Here is a 23,231-nt window from a genome sequence, read left to right on the forward strand (position 1 = left end):
AGGGAAGTAGAAGGGGGGGGGGGCTCGCAGGATGGAGGGTGTCTAATTAAAGCCGAGGCTTGATTACAGGAGTGATTACCTTAACGAAGGAGCATCTCAATCAGAGAAGCACGCGGGAAGACTGCACTCACCTGGTTTGCTTTCTCGAGATTCACCATGATGATGTCGACCTCCTCTGCCCTGGATCGCACAGACAGACAAAGAACGGCAGGATTACTGACGAGACACTCGCACTTTCTGGTAAACAACAAAACATGTAAAAAATAACCCCAAAACAAAAAGCCAAAGTATCTGTTAGCAGCACAATCCTTCTAAAAGAAAGCCATAGTGTGACAGTTAATTGCTTTACATTGTTTTTCAGAGAGTGAGCTACACTAACGGGAATTGTTCTCACTCGGATGTTGATCTGATTTTCCATAAAGATCCAGGGGTCAGCAGGTGAGTTTGTCATGGACTGAAGAAACTGTGAAACTGCACAAATTAAGAAAAACTGTATTTGTCTTTCTTTACATTAACAAATTGATCATTAATCAGAAAACACAACAGGAGCAGCATACGCACGTAGGAATTAGCTCGATGCTAAGTTACCATGGAAGGCAACTGTCCTGACAGTTTGAAAGGGAGCGGCACATGAATAATGGCATCTTCATACTAAAATTTAACACATTTGATGTGGATGTTCAGGTAAATTTATTTACATATACAATTTACATACACCAAATCACAGTTTTGGTGTTTGCAAAGTTTGCCATACAGTTGAATAAATAACACTAGAAAATTGACATAAACACAGGAGTCATAGAAGCCGCGAACATCAATACTCTTGAGACTGTCACTATTAGTGATTTGTATCGTATGAACTTGGCATCTGAGTGCCTCTTTGGCCCAATCTTCCCACACAGCTGCCATAAATTTAAAAACCGTGCCAGGGCTTGAATGAGGTCACAAGTCTTAATTCCCACAGTGTCACCCCGGTGCTCACTGGAGGAATATTTCACTAGATCATACAAGAAGCGAAATTCTTTTCCTCAATATTTATATATTTATAAATCATATTAACTGTTCATTCACACTTGAACTTAAACTTATTTAAACTCCCCAAATGCCTCATTCATGACGCCACAAATACTTTCACTATTTCCCCGACAGCCACAGTCTGTTAGAATACTGAGTGTTAGGATTAATGTATTAAACTACATAATAGAATAGAATAGAATCGAATCGAATAGATTAAAGCAAAGTAGATCAGTCTTGACTAGAATGAACTAGAATGAACTCAGTGTAGACTGGGACAGCCTAAACTATAGAATAAATCAGAATAGAATAAACTCACCAACAATAGACTGGAATAGTTTAGAATACAATACAATAAAATCCAATAGAATAAGATCTAGTGTGGAATGAATTACAATACACAACATTCCAGTAGATCGGGCAGAACAGAAACTAATAAACCACACTAGACTAGACCGGAATTGAGTGGACTATATAGACTAGAAAACAGTTGAATAGGATAGAGTGAACCTGGCACATCACAATAGAACAGAATAGAACAGTCTATTTCAAAGCAAAGCAAAGCAGACAAGACTCAATTAGACTGGAAAAAAGTAGAACAGAAAGCAGAATAGAATAGTCCACATTAGAATGAACCAGATGACTGCTTACTACATGATTAGACTAGGACAGACTAGACAAGGGGTCGGCAACCTCGGTTCCGGAGCCGCATGTGGCTCTTTGGTCCCTCTGCTGCAGCTCTTTGATTCTCCATCCCACTGCAGTACATCCCTGTACGGTACGGTACGGTACAGTACGGTAAGGCAAAGCAAACCCAGATCCAACTGTGTTGCACGGTTCCACTACAGAGACTGCGGTAAAATGTAGGCGGGGTTGTGAACGACATAGGCATGTAATGTCATTACGCAACAATAGTGGCGCACAGAATGCGGAAGTTGCGTCCACAGCTCACAGCCGGCGCAGCTCTGCTGCTGTCCGAATCTGTCAGCTCCCCGCGTTGGCATACACGGTCGTCTGAAGCCGTGAGCTTCCTTTTTATATGACACAGCGGAAAACTTTCTCAAGCCGAACTGCAGCGCTTGTCTCCTGCTGGATCTCCTCTCCTGTCACTGAGAGGAGCGTCTGAACCTCGTCAGAAGACCGCGGTGCTGTGGAGCGCCGACATTTCAATAAACCCAGTCAACAAAACAACCAGTGCGTGCAAAGAAGCGTATGTGAACAATAACAGATGAGATATTTTAATATTGCGGACTTGTTGAGAGTGACGATGCTCACTAGCAAACATCAGACGACTGGAGGAACAATGCTTCATGCTCAAAGCCACAGAGAGCAACAATTATTCACTTATTCACTTATTATTCACAATTTAATAATATTATTAAAGCCAATAAAGCCGGCAGCCGATGTTAGCTTAGCCAGATTCTTTTCTACTCAAAGTGCTTAAAAAAAGAAGTAATCAAGCAACCGACAATGGATATGAGTTGCAGTAATGTTTATTGAACGAGCCAGTGTGAACATGAATAGAGTCGCCATGCCAGGCCAATAATAATGGAATGTGACCTTCTGTTTGCAAAATCCATGTTAAGTTGTGACCTGAGTTATAGCCCCGCCCCTTCGTGACGTCAAGACCTCGATGTTGGTCTCAGTATGATCAGTAACTCTGAAATGAGCGGGTGCTGCAGCAGCTGAATGACACACACGTCTCACATGTTCATCAAAGAAGGATATACACTCACAGAAGGTAATATATTTTGAAACTTTATTGGGAATGCGCTTAACAGGCATTCGCCAGGACAGCTATGAACCTCTTTAGCATTTCCAACATCTGCTGTTGCAAGCAGTAACAACTGACGCTAAAGGAACTCGGTCACCAGTTAAAACGGTCACCTGTTAAATATGGAACACCGGGTCCTTAAGGTCACATGACGCGTTCAGCACGCATGATCGAGTCAGCTCGCTTCAGTGGTTCATCTCGCATGCCCGACTCAGCTCGAAACTTGAAAGAGTCGTTCACCTCCTCTGAATCGGTCAGTACGTAGAAGACGTAGAAGCTGAGCCGCTCTGTTCACCTTGTGCCGCCGAGGGGCGGCGCCTCACTGCTCACAAGGTGAGGGAGGCCTCACCTGAAAGTTTCTGAGATACGGTGGAAAAAAACCTCCACATTGTTTGTTTCACAAAGCTTGTAGAAATAAATACACAATGAATAATGTTAAAATACGACTGTAGCCTGTATTGTGTTACATTTAATATCGTCCCCTATAATTAGTTCTGCCCTATGACCATCACGTTATTTATTGATACTAGTAAAAAAGAAAATCAGAATGTTGGAGGAAAAAAATAAACTATAAAATCATATGTATATATAAATACATAGTGTATACCTGCCATTCTGGATGCCTGGTATTTATTCAGTTTAATCATTCATTTATTTCATTTCCTGGTTCAAATAAACCTCAGAAACAACACAAGTAATCTAGAATAAAGAGACCAGTGCCACTAAAAACTAGTGTGTACTTATTGTTTATTACCCTCAGAAGTGTTTCAGCATTTAACTATGAATACATGATGCTCCCCCAGTGGTTTGTGACGCCATTCAGTTCAGCCAGAAATGGTGCGCAATCGCAACTGAATCAAATGACTCAAACAACCGCTTCACTTGGATGAACGACTCAAAAACCCTTGAGTCAGTTTAAGGAGTCGGGTTCCTCATCACTAAACCTTTGACCTTCATTCTTTGTTGTATTTATATCTGACTCAGGGTTTTATGATCAGATTTTTACTATTACTGGTATTTATTAACCGGTGATGTAGTTGTAGTCTGTTGTTGCACTATTTATCTATTTATTTATTTGTACTGCCTGCTCTAAGCAACCATTTAATTGCAAACTGGGGACAAATTAAGTCTTTCATTGATTGATTGATTGATTTTAAAAAGGGGCGGGGCTTCCTGACAATATATCATTTTACTCAGGAAAATTACAAAAATAGTGTAACATCTCTGCAGTTGTGTTCTTGTTACAATGATATGGTTTATTGATAATATTTGTTAGTTCCGATTCTTTTGTGTCACCTGAACACACCGTTAGAGAGAGTGGCCTGTTATTGGCTGGGAGTGTAGAAGGGGGCGGGTCAGGTGAGTGTGCAGAGCACGGTGCGGAAACTGCCTCTGTGTGTGTGTGTGTGTGTGTGTGTGTGTGTGTGTGTGTGTGTGTGTGTGTGTGTGTGTGTGTGTGTATCCATTTGGAGGAGAACAAAGCAGTGGCCCAGTTCTGTTTAATAATAAAGCGGCTTTACAGAGAAGAAACTCGTCCTGCTGGACTATAGTAACGCTCAGTGACTTGGAGAAGTAACTTTAATCTGATTACTGGTTTAGAAATAGTAAAGCGTTAGATTACTCGTTACTAAAATAGCCTAAAATAAACTACAGTAAACCAGACTGTAACCCACCGCAGAACAGAATTGAATAGAACAGAATAGAATAGAAAAGAATCAAAATTAACCAAAATAGAAGAACCAATCTAGAGTGGAACGGACCCGAGTTGACAAGAACAGACTAAATTATAGAGCAAGTTAGAAAAAAAATTATATTATTGTAACTATTGGCGGAGCCTACACAGTAATAGTCTAGTGAAGAAATGAAATGGACTAGAATTTTAAAAAAAGTCTGACTTGAAATTATAAAACCTTAAGTCCAGGACAGCCAGCAGAATTGAAGAAGGACACAAACACATGGACAAGCAGTGAGTCTGATCTGTTTCCTCAAAACTCCTGAGATTGAACTCCATGAATCTAACAATCAGACGTCTAATTTAATACAGAGGCTCAGCAGGATTATTCATGAGGTTTGTTTGAAGTTCAACAGTTTCATTTCTGCTCACATGGGACCTGATTTTCAAAAGGTAGATAAGGATGAATTAACAAGGACGCTGTGATTGATTTAAATATGCACATAGGTTGCTTAAAACACGGTCGAAAGCCGAAAGAAGAAAAACATTCAAAGAGCACCTTTTTTAATCAAAATTTACCAAACTACACTCAGTCAAACCTTTGTTATCTTTCATGTCTTGTGACTATCTGTTCCTTTGTCTCACATCAAGCTGCACGATTACCCGAAATATTAAGAATCCAATACAATCATTGTGCTACAATGACTCAAGAAGGCAGAATACAATCCTCCGATTCGTCTCCAGCGAGACGCGGAATCAGTCAGCCGGTGTCTGAAACTTGGCCTATTCTTTGCGTTAATGATCATCAGTGCTGTGCGGTGCGGTCCGGGTTTCACAGGGTCTCGGTCCAGCCCGGGTCCTATCAATAAGTGCCTGGATAGATGGTGCCCCGCTGACAGCAAACACTAACAGGTGTCAGCTCCACGTTTAATGAACTTGTGCAGTACGGAAAATGTTTTGTATTGATTACCTGCTCAGCTACTCAAGCCGAAGCAGACAAATTGTCTTTCTTATCAACATTGAAGAAACAGTCAGTGAGAGTAATAGAGGCCGGCCGGCGGTGGGAGGCTCGGGGGGTCATGGAGGGATAACTGCAGCTGGAGCTTCGGGGTCAGGATGTGAGGAATGTGACCAGTATCTCTCTCACACACACACACACACACACACACACACACACACACACACACACACACACACACACACACACACACACACACACACACACACACACACACACACACACACACACACACACACACACACACACACACACAGGCTTTCAAACCGCACAGCAAAAAGGTAAGGCCAAACTGAAAATGTGTCCAATCCAACAAAATGGATGGCAGTGGGTCTAGAAACATCAGTTCAATTGCGCCATGGATTAAGCCTGGGAGAAATCCATTAGCAGCGGCTGACTGTGCTCTGGAGCACAACCCAAACAAAGGAGTGTTTACTTTGAATGTCTATCGACATCCTTCATACAAGCTCAGATTCATTTCAGGCGTGCGGTGGATACATTGCGCTCAAAGACCAGGACAAGGTAGAGTGTTTTCTGAAGCAATCTTTAAATGGAGCAATTCTTCTTGAGGGCTGTCAAGGCCCAGCTGCCAGTGAAGGCAAACACAGACCTCTCTCATCGACCTGCATTAGTGGCTGAGTCACTCTCGCTCTCCCGCCTTTTACAATGGCATTCCTCCACTCCATGCTGGACATGAGTTTATGCAGGAGGAATGAGAGCGGCTCAAGACGGCGCTATGAGCGCCGGCAAAGAAGGCCATGGTGATGGCAGCAGCACGTAGAGAAGGAGGGGATGCAGGAGGAAGAGGAGGAGGAGGAGGAGGAGGAGGAGGAGGAGGAGGAGGAGGAGGAGGAGTAAGAAGACAGATAGTTGTGAGAAAGTTTCTCAGGAATATATGGTGGAGGAAACACAGAAGATGAGGTGGATTCTTACTTGTGGGTCATCTCCTGGTTGTATTTACACCGCAGGTCCAGCAGCTCTGCCTGTGCAGTATTCAAAGCTGGTGAAACGACAGAGCGGAGAAGTCAGATATTAACTACAAAAAGCGCAAACTTTGACCTTAAAGCTACAAAACTGATTTTTTTCCCCCCATAGTCAGTCCAGACCCATGGATATATTAAACATTAAATATCCTCTAACACCAAAACACAACCAGACAGTAACAGATCAAACTGAAATGTTGTTAATCTTTAATCAGCTAAACTCACATTAACTTTAAAACTAAGAATGTGATGCTACACATTGAGGTAGGTATAGATTGAGCAGGATTTTTAGAACCTGTGAGAACTGTGAAAATGTTCAACATATTTGATTCACACCCTTTATAATAATCGCTGGACATGCTTGATGAAATGTACTGTGGTCATGGTAGGTCCAATGCATTCAACAAGTCACATTCAAGTTCCTTTTTTGCAAATAACGCATTATATTTCAGGAAATGCGTGCTCAGGAAGAAGTGTATGAACTTTGACAGATCTTCGGGTAATTAAGTTTTTCCCCGGTAAGAAGCTGGGTCTGTATCCAGAGGTATGGAGACAGATTTTTCGAACATGAGACATGTAATATGTGTGATTACGGTCAACATTTGTTAAATACAAAGGGAATATCGTTATATTTATTTGTTTTCTAACTGTAAAATGCAATAATAGAAAACAAAGGTGCATTTTCCCCTTTATTCACCTCTGTGATACAATCTTTACATTCTGTATTATAATAAGTGCTTGAGAAAGGGTGAAATGTTGTCAAACATGAGGTCCGACAGTGAATTAGGATCAATTTTGACCTATTGAGTCACCGGTGGGGCGGCAGGGTTTCACCAGGGGGCAGCAAACTGCAATACTAAAAGCAGTGGTTACTTAATGGGTTGAAATTAAATTTAACAGCTACACAGCACACAAGCATTTAAACCACTTACATGAGCGCAGAACTTTGATCTTCTCCTCGGCCTCTGATAGTTTGTCAGGCAAACTAACGTCGACGCGCTCCTCCTGCTCTCCCTCTCCCTCATGCTGCTCTTCTTCCCTGAGAGGAGAAACTCATGTCACCCTCCTCACAGCGTTGAAGACACACAATTTAATTCACCTAATGCACCTCCAGTTTTTAGGCTTCAAGACAAAAATAATCCCAAATTTTGGGGTTAACTTTCAGCTTTTTGCGGATTTCAGCAGATCATCTAACACCAATTTCCTGCATGTCGTCATTCAATGCATCCCTGAACTTCCTCACCCGCCTTCCTACTCTTCCTCACAAAGCTTTCATCTCTCTTACATGATCCAACCATCTCAACCTCGCGTCAGAAACGTTTCCATAAATTCATCCTTCAAACCGGTCTTCATTTCCAGTTTCACTTGAGGTCTTAATTTGACACTGTTCATTGTTAGGGTTGTAGTTGGCAGTGGTGGTCAGATTCACTGCCCTGAACTGAAGTAACTGAACTAAAACTGTCAGTCTCATCCATTTTAATGGGCTGCTTTAAATATTCACCTCACAACGATAAAGTGAGGCTTCAAACTTCAAACACTGATTATTAAATCACCTGACCTTCCCAAAAACAGACAATTTAAGCCATACTGTTGTGTTTTGCAAGCAGTGTTTTGATGTACTCTTGCAATGTAGTTAATAACATTACTTTTGTCTCAATATGCGTGGCTGCACAACAATTATTTCATTTTGACTTCTTGCCACATCTGTAGGAGACGGGACCAACATGGAGAAGCAATCTACAGTGTTTAGAATAGAGATGTTGACTTTATTTAGAATTTTGTGGATCTAATAGTTAAACAAGCAACAGTGAAGTACAAACTGTGCAGGGTGCTGAGCATAATTATTCTCACCAGCTCTGTGGTGGCTCTCTAAGTTTTGTGACAGCCCCCATGGGTTTAATACAAGTGTGTGTGTGTGTGTGTGTGTGTGTGTGTGTGTGTGTGTGTGTGTGTGTGTGTGTGTGTGTGTGTGTGTGTGTGTGTGTGTGTGTGTGTGTGTGTGTGTGTGTGTGTGTGTGTGTGTGTGTGTGTGTGTGTGTGTGTGTGTGTGTGTGTGTGTGTAGGTGCAGGTTGTGGTTGTTGTGGTTGTCTACATAAGACCCACCATTTCCTGACACAAGTCAAAACATCGGTGTCTGTGTTTGTAGATCATTTCAATGTTCTTGTCATTTCATTTCATAAAGCTTGTTTTAGTAAAATTAAATTCATGATTTTGACAAATATCCAGATTTTCTTGATTTTGTTTCCTGGTTTCCCATTTTTGGATTATTAGAAAAGAGACCTGAACTGCTGGTAACGAATGACACATATATTTTGAGTGTCATTTTCATAACATAATTTTGAACTTGCCCGACTGTAGTTAACTACAGTCGGGCAAGTTCAAAATTATGTTATTGTAACCTGTGACTGACAGAAAACACATGTTGCATTTTTATTTACATATACTGATGAAAAAAAGGTAAATAAGCAGAAAGAGGAACACTTTTCACTATATCTAATTAGTTTGAGGAGGATGATCTGATGGTTCTCACCCCCGGTCCTTGGCTCGGTCCTGGTGGTTCTGCTGTGGGGAGCCGGGGGCCCCAGGAGCCGGTGTGCTGTTGGGGGTCATCAGAGAGGCCAGGGAGCTGTACTCAGGGGTCTCGTCTGTCCCTACAGCACCTGAGACCGTGGTCCTGTCCTCTGTGGGCCCTGTGTGTATGAACGGGGCGACCGTGAGCTCAGGAGACGGCTGTTACTGCCATTATATAAATTAAACTCATTGAATCATCAAGGCAGTGATATTGGGTTTGAAATGAACTGCTGATTATTTTGAATTATACTTTGGTTGTTTTTTTTAATAATAAACAACTTTATAGTGTTGTAGATGTACTTGAAAACTGAAGATTTCAATCATAACGTATTATCTCTGGAGTCCTGGGTATCTGTTAGAAAGTGTTTTCACATGTTTGAAGTCTCAATTGAAATGTTTCATAAGGCTCATTTAAACCTTTATGAAACATTTCATGAAACATTTTTAATCTCAGGCTTGAAATTTCATTTCTTAGCCATTGTGCTGTGCTATGGCTCGAGTCTTCAACAGTTCTGCCTTGAAAAAGATCTTTATTCTCAATAAAACCCAACAGGCTTAAATCCGTATACAAATCCTCACTTATTCCGTAAAAATAGATATTATTAAGTAATGTTTTAATACAATAACATCAGTTTGAAAGTGTATAATCACATATATTTTGTCATTCATACCACCATGTGGTAACAGTTATCCTTCCGATATACAAACAAGTTTGTCTGTCCAGCAATATGATGTCTTATTTCAAAAGAATAAAAGACTTACCGACAGGAACTAACAGAATAGATCATATAAACCCCATATTTTCTCTTCATTGACTTTAAGTGGAATCCTAAAGTTCTTTGCTTAAGGTATTAAGCACAAAGGCTTTGTCATATCTTTAAGATCTATTAGTCCCGCATTTCCCCATCAGCATACTTGAGGATCAGACTGGAGGTTTCTAGACCAATCTAAAGTAGAATAGGTGGCAGATTTTTCAGTAATCAAGGTCTGTAGAATCAGCACAAATTTTCAGTTCAGCAGGCCCAAAACAGTCTGTACTTTAAACGTCAGGTGTAAAACTTTCATATTTAACAAAGCGTAAAGTTCAGACTGAAACACTTTTTTAACTTCAACTGCTCTAGGTTTAGACCAGGGGTCTGCAACCTGTAGCTCTAGAACCACATGTGGCTCTTTGGTTTCTCTGTATTGGCTTTCTGAAGCTTTCTGGAAATGATATGTTGATCATTTTACATCCTATAATTATTTTTTTCTTTTCTCTTGCTAAAATTGCTAATAAAAATGAAAAGATAATAAAAAAAGGTAGTCAGGGAAAAGAAAGTAGCCAAAACGTCTGAAACACTCAAGAATGGAGTAAAAACAGGTCAAACGGTTAAAGTGGCTAAAGTGGCAAATTTGACTAGAGAAAGTGGCCAAAACTCAAAATGGTTAAAAGAACCAGACGAGCTGAAGTTCAGTTCAAGATAAAACTGCTAACAATGGCTACACAAGCTAAAACTGCTAAATTGAAGTCATGAAACCTCCTGAAAATACATTTATAAAAACTACATTAATAACGTTATATGCTGTGGGATCTTTTATGATGAAACGTGTTTTGTGGCTCCAGAAGAATTTTATTTGGTGGAAAGAGACAAAAACGGCTCTTTTGATGGGAACGTTGCAGACCGCTGGTTTCAACTGAGCTTCTCTCCTCTCTCTTACATAAATATGTCATCATTGTACGCGGGATCTCTGGTGTCCCTGCTGGTAGAACAGAGGTTCATTTCCTCATCAATCTGCAGTGACTTGATACTGTCTGTTGTTCACTTGTTTTGGTTTCTGTCTTCTGACCTGATCTTCACTATCATTTCCATCCCCACAGAGCAAGCTCCACAAATGAATCAGTCAGTTCTGTTGTTCTCCCACTGAATATACTTCGCCTTGAGCTGCAAAAATAGATTTAACCTTCAGAATGTCAAGACGTCAACTGATTAACTTTTATGTATAGTTGTGCTTTTCATACCAAAACTGCAGTTGAAGAACTCCAATAAAAGAGCTCTGACAGCCAGGAGAGCTGGAGGACGTTTGAGCTTCTGTAAATACGGCCACTGCAACCACATGTAGACTGAACAGGAAAGACTGAGAGAAGGATATTTCCATGACATTTATTATTTTGCAGATTGGCCTTTTCAACATAATTGTATCTGTTTTGGGATGATTTATCCTCACATATCAAACATACAGGTATCAGTCAGTCTGTTCACATCAAATTTAAGCATTTATAAAGCACTTACTAAAATATTTGTAATCTTAAATAGTTTTTGAAGGATATTTCTGTACTGAAAGACTTCAAAGTCAGCATTAAATACCAATTATCCAATCAGATATCTTGCAAAGTGAAGTAAAATTGACCAAAATCCTAATTCATCTTTTGTAGTTTAAAAATCAATCTGTAAACGGGCTTTATCTCCATTTAGCAAAAAAAATTTTTAAATGTGATGTGTGTCAAAATGTCTATTTGAAAGCTGTGCAACAAAGTTAAAAACTAAAATAACTGCAGAAGTACCTTATTAATATAAAAAGGAAATTCTTTAAACCAATGGATGTGGAGTCTTGATCAAGGACACTTCGACATGTGGACAGGGGGATATGGGGAATTGAACCTATAACCTATCGATTGAAAAAAGACCCAATTCATGAACCGTGAGATGACTATGATGCAATTAGTGCGATAGAAAAACCGCAGAAAAAGATGTGTGTTCACTGCTCGGTGTGTATCAATAAACTGAAGGAGCAGCTCTCTGATGAATGTGTCCTGACCTTTCTTTTCAAGGCACTCCAGGTGTTTCTTCCAGTGCCCGCTGATCTCCCGCACCAGGGCCTTGCTGTCCGGCGCCGAACTCTGCAGCTGCTGCAGCCGCTCCTCCAGGGAATGCGACGCCTCCAGCAGGGGAGCCGGATCTGTCGGAGCGCAACAACAAATGTGAGCCAGAGAGAACTACTGAGAATTGCACGATATCCATACACTCCTACTTTTCATAAAAAGCAAAATAGCTGTTTTACTGCGCGCCGCCTGTAAAGCACATTACAGAGTTTTCTGCACCGCATTTCAACAGAGACAGACTATTCCACTGAGACTTGTTTCCAAAGAGTGACTCTTAGACTTTCCCCACTCAGCTGCCTTTGAAAATTTCACAGGCTGGACCTAATGACACAAGTGCTGTTCCGACCCTTCACATGTAGGAAAATCTAATCTAATGAGTCCCCTCACATGCCGATGAATGGCAAAGAAGACAAAAAGATTACAATGGATGTGTGACAGAGACTTAAGTCCCAAGTATACACCTAGGCAAAGTGTAGAAAAAGTCTGCTCCTGAAAAGGGGGTTAAAAAAAAGCGGGATTCTTTAGCACAACAGAGGAGCTGTTTTGCAATGCATGCGCGGCAGCACGGGGCCCATGGGGCCAACTAGGAGGCTGTTTCTCAGCTAACAAGTCTCCTCTGTATCATTTGATCATTTAAATTATTATGCCAGGAATTCTCAGGAGGCAGCTCGGCACTCCACATCACAGGGCTGTTTTTAATCTTCCCCTTCCCTTTCTTCCCCTCCCGAAAAGTTCAACAGCTCAGAGAGAGAGAGCTGCTCCTGTTGTGTACCTGCCTGCCGAACACCAAAGGAGGTGACTTCTAGTGCCAAAGCACAGAGAAGGAAGCTCAGGGGAGCTCCTTGACAAGGAGGGGGGGTGAGATGTGGAGACACACACACACACACACACACACACACACACACACACACACACACACACACACACACACACACACACACACACACACACACACACACACACACAGCCCTTCAAAACTCTAAAAGAGGAGGAAAATCGCTGCTTTGCTGCACAAACTTTTCTCCCACAGCTTTCATCCACTCATCTTAGACTTCTGTGTGGAACCCAATTGGATCCCTTCTTCAGTACGGGCACTGACTGAAGTGACTTTTCATAAGAAGTTGGAGCCACAGACATTTAAACTTTGCCAGATGCCACAGAGAGAAAACACGGGCTCAGAACCGGCATGGCCACGAAAATAAATGCTCATCAGAAGAAAAGAGAAAACTTGCGCGACGTGCAATTTGTTGAAATCCCGGTCACACATTGCAGCTCGCCATATCTGCATTTTCATCAGACAAACATTTTGGGCCATTTAATTGATTGAGCTATTTTTCCCAGGACCGTTTACAGTCAAACATTGTCTGCATTCATTGTTACACCAACTGTGGAGATATTGCATCAGTCACCAGGGACATCGCTATTAAGAGCACAGCTCTTCTAAGACAAACAGGATGACTTAAAGCACTGCTATTTCATCGACCCACTGTCACAGAAATCACTTTATCAGCCTCTTTCCCATATATCCTTTCAACTTTTAATGATCAAAGGACAGAGATTATAGTAAGGGATCTCTCACGCATGGACAAACCAGGATTATCAATCAGTGGCAGGGGAGTAAAGTAAAGTCAAATTTAAAGTGAAGGGATATAACTTAAGTCTGTATACAAAATTAACCCCCATCAAAGTGGAGCAGCAGGGATATCCTCTGAGGACCCGGGATCTACAGTTACTGCGGGAGAGTCCAGAAAGACTGCTGATAACTTTGGAAAACAGACCTGCTAATGGAGCTAATAAGAAGCAGCAAAACCACAAAGTAAAACCTGCAGCGAGACGAGGAATTCAACGCTTCCCTCGCGTTAATCAAGAAATATAACGCGGCTGATGAGGCATTATGTACATTTGGTGAGCCGCGGTAGTCTCCGAGCAAATAAACGGCTCACTTTTTAATTCATCCCTTATCTTAATTATGGATGATTGGATGTCTGCTCTGAGGTCACGATAAGTGATTGGGCAACAGCAGCTCAGTTAGGACAATAAATCATGCGACATTTAATACATCATTTTTTATAGTCAGGTTTAGAGCCGCAGGAATCGAAGCTGCTCGCGACAGAAATACTGTTTATTTCTCCTCCAAATAAACTAGAACTGGTGAGTTGTGTGATTGTTTGCTCGTGGTTTCAGCAGCGCTGTCAAGAAGAAGATCTCAGGCATGACAAGAGAGCTGGGAATCAACATCAACCTATTTTCTGTATCCGGGTTTATTCGAGTTTGAGGTAACTGGAGTTTCTTCCGGGTGACACACACTGAGATCAGACAAGCACCCGCAGACACGCTATATCTGATATCTTGTGCATACATTTATCACTTACAAACTAACAATGGTAAGTTTGTGTAGGTTTTCTACAGATCCATCCATATTCTAAACCACCTTATTCAACGTGAGGTCGCCGTGTCCTGAAGAACGGTTACACCCTGTACAGCTCAGCAGTCCATCACAGAGCAAACAAACAGACCCAAAGTCACATCTACAAGCAGTTTTAATAGTCACTAACCTTAAAAGCATGTTTTGGATCAGAGTGCATGCACAGGGAGAACATTAAAAAAACTGCACTGAAAGGCTCTGAAACCCAAACCAGAAACACATTAACTACTCTAGCAATGTGCAACCTGAGGATTTTAGTAATCTTTAAAAACCTAGGAAAATCTATGATCCTTTGGCTTCAAATGTCTCTTCATAACACAATCATTGTTGGCATTTTGCTTGTTGGCAACACTTGCTCAGAGTTATTAGTTTCTTTTCCTTTGAAAATATAATTTTGTTTTATTAAAAATGGAAAAGATATGTTGTAACGTGCACCGTGTAAATAAAACTAGTGCAAGACAGCAAGACTCAGTCATGTATACGTTTATCAAGATTGCATAGTATACAGGATTCATCAATCCATCCTTTATACTGTTTTATTCTGTTCAGTTGCGCTGGAGCCGATCTCAGCTGACTGAAGGTGAAGGGGAGTAAACCTGGACACATCTCAGGTAAAACAAAGACCACGTTAACATGTTTTTTTTACAAAATTTATATTTCTCCCTCTATGTTTACAAAAAAAAATTTTTCATTGACACGGACCTGCATATACACCTGGTTCAGATATGAGCGGCCAAACCTATAGGGGGCAGTGTAGCGACCAGCATGAAGCCATAATAGCCAATCAAAATCCTGGAAAAAAACACGACATCATGAATTGTGATGTAAATCGCTGTCTCCTCCTCTTTAGATGCAACTGGAGACACAAGAGTTTTTGTAAATCTCCACTGTGGCTGGAGTTTTCAGGAATCACTATTTGTGGTGACACGTAACTGCAGAGAAATATCACTGTTTTTAGTTAAATCTGGGTACGTGTAAACATGGCCAAAGAGAGCCAGACAACTAAGCACATTCACACAATTAAAGCTCATCAATTAACCTCACAAGCATGTTTTAGGACTGTGAGAAGAAACGAGAGTAAAGAGAAAGAAAGACTTAGATTCAAACTGACAACCTACAACCTGCCTGCCTTTCACTTCAGGTCATAAATGTTGCGTTTCACAAAATCGATCACCCAGGAAGCTAAACACAGATTAATCTCCCCCCCCCCCCCCCCCAAAAAAAAAGAAAGAGAGCTTAATTTCTCTTTATCTGCTTAATCTGAATGCTTGCAAACAAAAATAAAAGACACACAAAAGAAAAAAAGAAGTAGCTATTCTAAAAGCAAGATGTATAAAATTCCCAAATATCACAAATGTCATATTGAAAAGGTTTGATGAGGATGTTTACATGTCAAAGGTTTCAGATTGAATATATTTTACAGTTTCTATTGGACAGAGGTGGCAAATATACCAGATGAATGAAGACATACTGATTCTGAAGAGAGTCCTCTTCACAGTTCTCTGCCTAGATAAATAATATGTTGCTGCTCTGAGGCCCCGTTTACACGACAAATTCGAGTGTATCCACAAAACTTTCTTCACTTTTGGGGGGTCCGTTTACACAGCACCAGTGTGCGGAGGCACTTTATCCTTCAAGTATTTAATCCGGCTCCCAAGGTGGAAAGATTCTTTCACGGCCGCTATTCCCTCCTGCAGAGACTGATGGAGGCTACAGAGCTTGTTACTGCGCATGCGCATCTCTCCCCCTCCCTCCTGCTCATCCAGTTGTAAACACACATGGCGGCCGCATAGTGGTACGACTCACAGTCCGTATTCTAGTTTTATCGTCCAGATCAGTAGTTTAATAGTTGAGATTCACCCCTGATAGCATCCGATGCATCATCAGTCCATGCAGATGTCAGGTTCTCTCCATTTTCTTCATGTTCATAATGTATTGTTCTCTGCACACACGTCTGTGTAGTTTCATTACAAAATGAAGCAAAATCGCCCTCCAGTGGCCCGGCATACTAACTACATCGTTGTCTCTGTGTCCGCTGCTGCAGTGGAAACACACTCCTTTTATTTAGTGGATTAGGTGTTGTCACATGAAACATTGTCGTGTAAATCTGAGCACACTTTAAATCTTTCCATTATCTTCTAAATGGAGTTATCACATTATTCCAGTGACCATGTAAACACTATAATGTGATATACTTTAATACATATACAGTAATTACCGTATCTGATCATAAAAAACCCACCTGGATTCCGATTCAATACTCTGATGTCTTTGCACATGTACACAAGTTTATTCGATTTTCTTTACATCTGTCTATGTGTGAATAAACCTGGTAGAAAACAGAAGATATGACAGTTGATTTACTTCTGGAGTGAAGAGCAGGCCCTTTTCGATACTGATAAGAATGGAAACAGAGCTACATTCTAAAACTGTGTGCAGTGCAATGTATGAAAGAACAAAACCAGAACTTCTGAAAATAGCAGGAAGCTTGAGTCTTACGGAGCCACATAAGCATGTTCTCCTGAAAAACCTGATGGAAACACATTATATGTGATTATTTCCAATTATCAGATCTTAATGCTCATGCAAACAAGTCATCTGATTCACTGTTGTGTCCCAGAGAAAACTTTCCCAGTTTGTCAGTTAATGAGGTGATTATTCTGTGACTGAATTATTGAGCATAGTGATCCTGCTTCATGGAGGTCAGAGCTTCAGCAGAAACTCTACTATGAAGTGCACTTTGTTACAGCTCACGAGTGTTTGCGTGAGCCAAAAGTAAGCCCGGACTACATAAACACGTCTCGTGTTTATAATAAAATAAACCCCAAGAGTGCAACAGCCAACAAAAAGTTCAGATGAATGAAGTTGGGGTTTTTTGTGCCATCTCAGCTGCGTTGATATCGAGTTTCATCACTTTGGCTGAGCGATAATGAGGTTGCCACCCTGTAACTGCTTCTTCGTGGTCAATGTTTCTGTGCTGTTGCACATCTGAGCGCAGGGGGGGTGGGGGGTGGGGGAGGGGCGGAGGGGTGGTGGTGGTGGGGGGGGGGGGGGGGGGTTATGGAGCGGGCGGCAGTTACTGTATCTGGTTGAGCCTCTCAGTCCGGGGTGAGCTCGGACTTCTGCGGGTGGAGACGGAGCAGCGGGTGGGGTGGGGGGTGGGGAGGTTGCATAGGTACAGGATGTGTGTCTGGGTGGGTGGGTGGGTGGGGGGGGGGGGGGTTATAGTGAATGCCAAGACAAGCAGGTGTGTCGGGGCGGTCCGTCTTGGCCCTGTCAGCGATACACCATCATTAGTCGGTGTGGGCGCAGTAGGGTGCACCATTATGTCTCCCTGGGCCCTGTGTAATTACGCTCTGACATAATTAACCCAGCAAGCCCATTAGCCAAGCATTGGCTGGCTGAAGAGAGAAAAAAAAACGCTATAATTATTTGTTGTGCGCATGTTAATGAGGCCAGCTGTGTTCCCATCATACAACACGAACAAATTAATTTACAAGGCTGTGCTCCAAGGTTTTTTCTTTTCATTCAAAACAGTCTTGTTTTTTTTTTCTCCCTCTGAGTGGACTTCAAGGTCCATAAACACGCTCCGCCGCTGCTGCAACAAACAGTAACACTGCTGTAATATTGTTATCAAGGACCAAAACTAGGTTGACAGAACACTAAGTCTTTACTTTCACCTTCACAGACGATGTAAAGCCATATAAGATGTGTCGAAATAATTGCCGCCTCTTTTCTTCTGCCTGTCAAGGATTAGCTTCGATTAGAAGAAACACAAACTGCTCGCAACAAATTCTGAAACACGACTTTTGTGTTCGGTACTTTAAACCAACGAGCATTTGATATTCAGATAGCAAACCGAAGTCTCACTTTACCTTGATGTGGCAGTAGGAGTGAGAAAACACTAAAGTAAAGAGAAAGGTGGAGGAGAAAAAAAATATGATTGTGGGAAGCGGCGGCTTTTGTGCGCGAACAAAACAAAAGCTGAAAGAGAAACTTTTTAACCTGTTCTTTTTCACTGCTGTTCCATGTCTTTGTTTGACAGACAGAAGGACGGAGAAGGAATGACATCAATACCAAGACATTTTAAAGCTCAGAACAAAGAGTGGAGCCGAGGAACAAAGAGTGGAGCGAGACAGCATTTAAAATTAACACGGGAAGCTGCAATGAAAAAAAAAAAAAGAAACCATGAGTGCCAATGACATCCAAACTAAACTTCACTGGAAATTAAGAGAAAAACAAAACCGCCTACTTCCAATCCTCGCATATTGAGCTCGTAAGGCAAATCACAATGAATTAACATCATCAAATGCACCAGTCTACTGTCTTGAACATTTCTAAGTCCCATGGTTACATCTTATCTGGTCTCAGGTGCACACAAACACACACACTGACATTCCTGCACACATGCACACACACAACTGCTGTCTTTTAAGAGCACACACCCCTCCCTGTCCCTCTGGGGTCTCCTACTCCACGGGGATCAGTTGGAGAGGCCCGGCTCTTTTATGAACATAATGCATTATTAAGCACCTCAAACATCTCCTGGGTCTTTGTTTATTACTGCTCTTATTAATCACTTGTGCATAATCTCGTCCCGCCCAGAGAGCTTTCATTTTCCATCAGCTTTTATATGCCCTTATTTTCCAACAGACTGCCACAAATGCACAAGGCACTTCTCCTTCGCTCTTATCCTGACTGTAAGGTACTCAGCTGCACAATTACAATAAAGCCGGCTCACCGTGCCTTGCAGGCCTCTCTTGCTGGTGCTTGCATTTGTATATGGATGGGTACGGGGGGGGGGGGGGGGGGGGGGGGGGTGAAGAAGGACAACTCTTCTGTATGCATTTCAATGACTGTGAATTACTAAGGTCAGTACATTCTGTTCAGTTAATCTCATAGCCAAGGGAAACAGCTGATGTGAATATGTAAGGCACTTATAACCATCTCATAACACGAGACCACATGAGCCTTAATGTGACAAAAAAGCTGCTTGTACTTGTGCTCTCCTGTGCAGTACCATCGGTCACCACTAGCAAGCACTGTTGCCATAATATTCCCAACTCATACACACGCACACACACTCACATGCAAGCACACAGTCTCCAGACATGCCGTAGGCTCTGGCGCACGCACACACGCACGCACACACACACACACACACACACACACACACACACACACACACACACACACACACACACGCACACGCACACGCACACGCACACGCACACACACACACACACACACACACACACACACACACACACACACACACACACACACACACACACACACACACACACACACACGCACACTTAGAGGGGTGTATTCAGATCAGAATCTTCACAAAGTCTCAGTGAGCTCCCCGCTCAGATAAAAGGAAATGTGCTCTAAAGGAGAGGGGGAGCGGGGTGGATCCTGAGGGATGAGAGTGTGTACTGAGAGGAGGCGAGGAAGAGCAAACACCTGGAGCGTCAGTCTCAGGGCTACGCCCCTGGCGACAGGGCCTCACTGCTCTCACAGAGGTGGCAACACACGCCGACGTTCAAACGCCGCTCACAGACACGTGCACACACACACACACACATACGCTCCCACAGAAGAAGAACACAACAGCGAGGAGGAGAGGAAGAAAAAGATGAAGTTAGGCGCATCTCTGGGAAACCGATGAATTTGGGCAGAAGCTGCCACTGTTTTTCAGCGTTCAGTGATCAGGACGTGTTTATACGCACTGATCAAAACTGTGCGGAGGTGATATAAACATTGTTAGGGAAACACTGTTAACGGGCCTCTTTCAAGCCCCAGACTGGGTAGGAGTTACAGTGCACAGCATGGGGAGATGTCACAGGCAAATCAAAATATAGAACGCTAATGAAACACTCCAGTGGATTGACACCTCGGCTTAGGGGCCTCATGAAAGCAGACAAAAAAAATCACTTCAATCACCTGCATCAAGAACTTATTTCTGTTCTGAGTTTACTGTTGCATTCGAGTGGCATTGGAGAAAAGAGGAGAAAAAAGTGTAACATTATCACACTGGAATCTCACTTTGTGGATTCAATAGTGGGCAAGGCAAAGTGGATAACTGATATGTGACCAGATGTTAATGATATCCAGATACAACAGGTCACATATTGAGCTGCAGCCTTGCATGCACCTCCTCCTCCTTCCCCTTGTTCGCCTTTTGCATTCATTAACTCCAGCAGTGGCCCGCTCTGATTGGACAGCGGCCTTGGTGGCGGGCGAGCACATAGCGGAGCACACACCACGCACACATCCGAGGCTCTCAAATGAAATAATAGCAGGGAAAAACGTCCCGCAATGAATAGTAATAACTACATTAAGATTAACGAGCACGGCGTGTAAAGAATAATTGCATCTGTCAAAAGATTAAAAATACATGAGCTGTAGCATTTGTTGGGGGAACGGTGGGAAAGCTCACTGTTGTGTTTGAGGGGCAGAGAGAAATGGAGTGGGGCCACAGCCAAATGACTGTCCTCCAGTGTACCTGGAGTCATCCATTCTAGCGAGAGGTGGGCAGTGGAGTGGGGGAGGAGGTGAGATGTGACCTTGGACACCGGCAGCAAGATGTACAGTGACAAACAGGCTCAGGATACTATAAGCCCTCCTTGCAGATGGCAGATACTGCACAAACACTCCCTGCTCTGACTTTGTTTTTTTCTTCTTCCTGCAGCCGGACAGCAGTAAAGGTATGTCAAACCACACTGGATTTTCACTGATACAAACAGTGTGGGACTCAGCAGGCAATCACACAGTGAACATATAATTACACAATAATCTCTCAGTTTTATTAAATAACAAGTGCTGAACAAAAGCTGTGAAAGTCAGTAACTACCCCAGAGTTTCAGATTAACAGATGATCTCTCGGACTTCTCAGGCGTGGCTACAAGATAAGGAATGTCTGGTCTAGTTTTTAGTGGAAGTTGCTTGAATGTGTCGTCACACAGAAACAAATGTTGGTACAATCAGGCGTCCTTGATGGTCTATTTCTATTGATTCTGGTTTTAGATTGACACAACGGCAAACACTGCCACCATAAATGTCACTGGGATGGTTTCCTGTATGCTTACTTTGATTTTAGATGTACACATTTTGATTTTCAATTGAATTGTTTAATTTACTTTTTATAATTAACAGTGATTTCTTTTTCACACATTTCTGATAGCACTTTTCACACTCATATCTCATATGTTCAGTTTTTCTGTCTCAAACTGAATCATGAGTTCTAACTTCAGGTTCAATGTTTTGCCCAAAGGCATGTCGATACATGGGCACATACTGAAAGCTGGAATTGAACCACAAACCTTGTGACTGAGAAATGCTCTTTTATCTGAGATCAACTTCAAGGTAAAAATATTTACCCCAATAAACTTTTAACTATGAAGTTCAATGTGAAATGGTTCATTTCATATATATTTAAAACCTTCTTTTGCTACCCAAACATATCCTATTGTTTCATATTACAGCTTAACATTTGATGCTACTAAATCAGACTAAAACCGACATTATGATCACTAATTCATGAAGTGATTAACACTACTTATCTCTGTATGGGAGCACCTATTAGTTGTTGTTATTTAATTTATATCAGACATAAAGTGAGTATTTCATCTTCAAAGCTGATGTGTCAGAGGCAAAACAAATATGTTTGAATTTCAGGGAATTGTGATTGCTACACAGCGCATCTGCAGCTCTTCTGGGATCGTCTCTACCTGCAGCCTGTGGGAAGTGAAGGCCGCTCTGTGTGGTCAGATCTGAATGGCTGCAGCTCTGTAGCGACTGCTGCAGAAGTTAATGCTGGTCTTTGGTCGACACATGTCAGAATACAAGGCATCAGTTTGTTGAGGATGGAGCAGCCAAACGGGGAGTAAACAAGTCGAGACAGGTGGTCATGATGTTATGGCTGATGGCACTATATCCACATTCAAAATATTTACTGTGAGGTTGATTATTTAGCTGTAAAGCAGATAGAAGCAAATATCCACACCATATCCACATTGTTTTTCTTCCAGCTCATGAACACATTTTTCTTTTTAAAGGGCTTTAGGTTCTAGTAGAGATTAGATTTGAGGGCAGGCCTTTATATGTGGAGCAGGTACTCCAGTTTCCAGCCCAAAGTCCAGAAACATGCATAGGACATTAAGTAGTGAGACTAAATTGAACGTAAATGGATGGATGGATGGATGGATGGATGGATGGATGGATGGATGGATGGATGGATGGATGGATTAATGTTCCTATTTATCAGTATAACACATGCTCAGTCAAAGTGAAATGTGGTGCTCTGGTAGTGTGTACAGTCTGATGTCTATCAGTGTGAGGCAAAAAATATTAGCATTGTTGGTCCAATGTAACTATTAACCACCTTAAAACTAATGAAAAGCTTTTCATTGAGTAATTGTTACATCATTAAATTATGCTTTCTTGGAGTAATACATCAAAAAAAATATATATAAATATATATATTATATATATTAAAAGAAAACCTTGCTGGTGCGCAGCACAAGTGCTAACTCACTGACCTTTGGCGAGATTGAAAACGACTCGCTTTGCTTTGTCAGAGCGGCAGTGATACAGAGAAACACACTCCCTTTGTAAAGGTAAGGTCAAACGGAGGTAGGAGGCTGGATGTGCTACGTCACCCAATGCAACCTGATACAGGAAGGACTTTCTCTTCCTCTCGTACACTCAATACAATGGACCTGGCTCGAATAAATACCCCCCATATAAAGAGACAGAGTGGGTATCCTGTAAACACGTGCTTTTTCTTCCAGGTTAAGGTTGATGTTGTGTGACAGAAAGAGTTATTTTTAACTCTAAAATCGTTGTTCTTAAACATAACACGCATCTCTTTTGACTCTTTAGGGAGGTTTGTGACAGAATATATCC

General features: G+C 41.9%; 1 protein-coding gene across 1 annotated transcript in view; it reads right to left on the reverse strand.

The window, feature by feature from the left end:
* Window positions 1-23,231, reverse strand: part of cux2b (cut-like homeobox 2b) — a gene marked incomplete at its 3' end in the record, with an annotated part of 142,688 nt that overhangs the window by 16,922 nt on the left and 102,535 nt on the right. Inside the window, exons 5-9 of the mRNA XM_080467499.1 lie at window positions 11,830-11,970; window positions 8,993-9,152; window positions 7,394-7,500; window positions 6,412-6,478; window positions 132-180 (exon numbers count right to left, since the gene is read on the reverse strand). Coding sequence (XP_080323625.1) covers window positions 132-180; window positions 6,412-6,478; window positions 7,394-7,500; window positions 8,993-9,152; window positions 11,830-11,970 — 524 coding nt within the window. The remainder of the gene's footprint in view (window positions 1-131; window positions 181-6,411; window positions 6,479-7,393; window positions 7,501-8,992; window positions 9,153-11,829; window positions 11,971-23,231) is intronic.

This window comes from Lipophrys pholis, assembly GCF_963383615.2.
Source record: "Lipophrys pholis genome assembly, chromosome: 7".
Classification (NCBI taxonomy): domain Eukaryota; kingdom Metazoa; phylum Chordata; class Actinopteri; order Blenniiformes; family Blenniidae; genus Lipophrys; species Lipophrys pholis.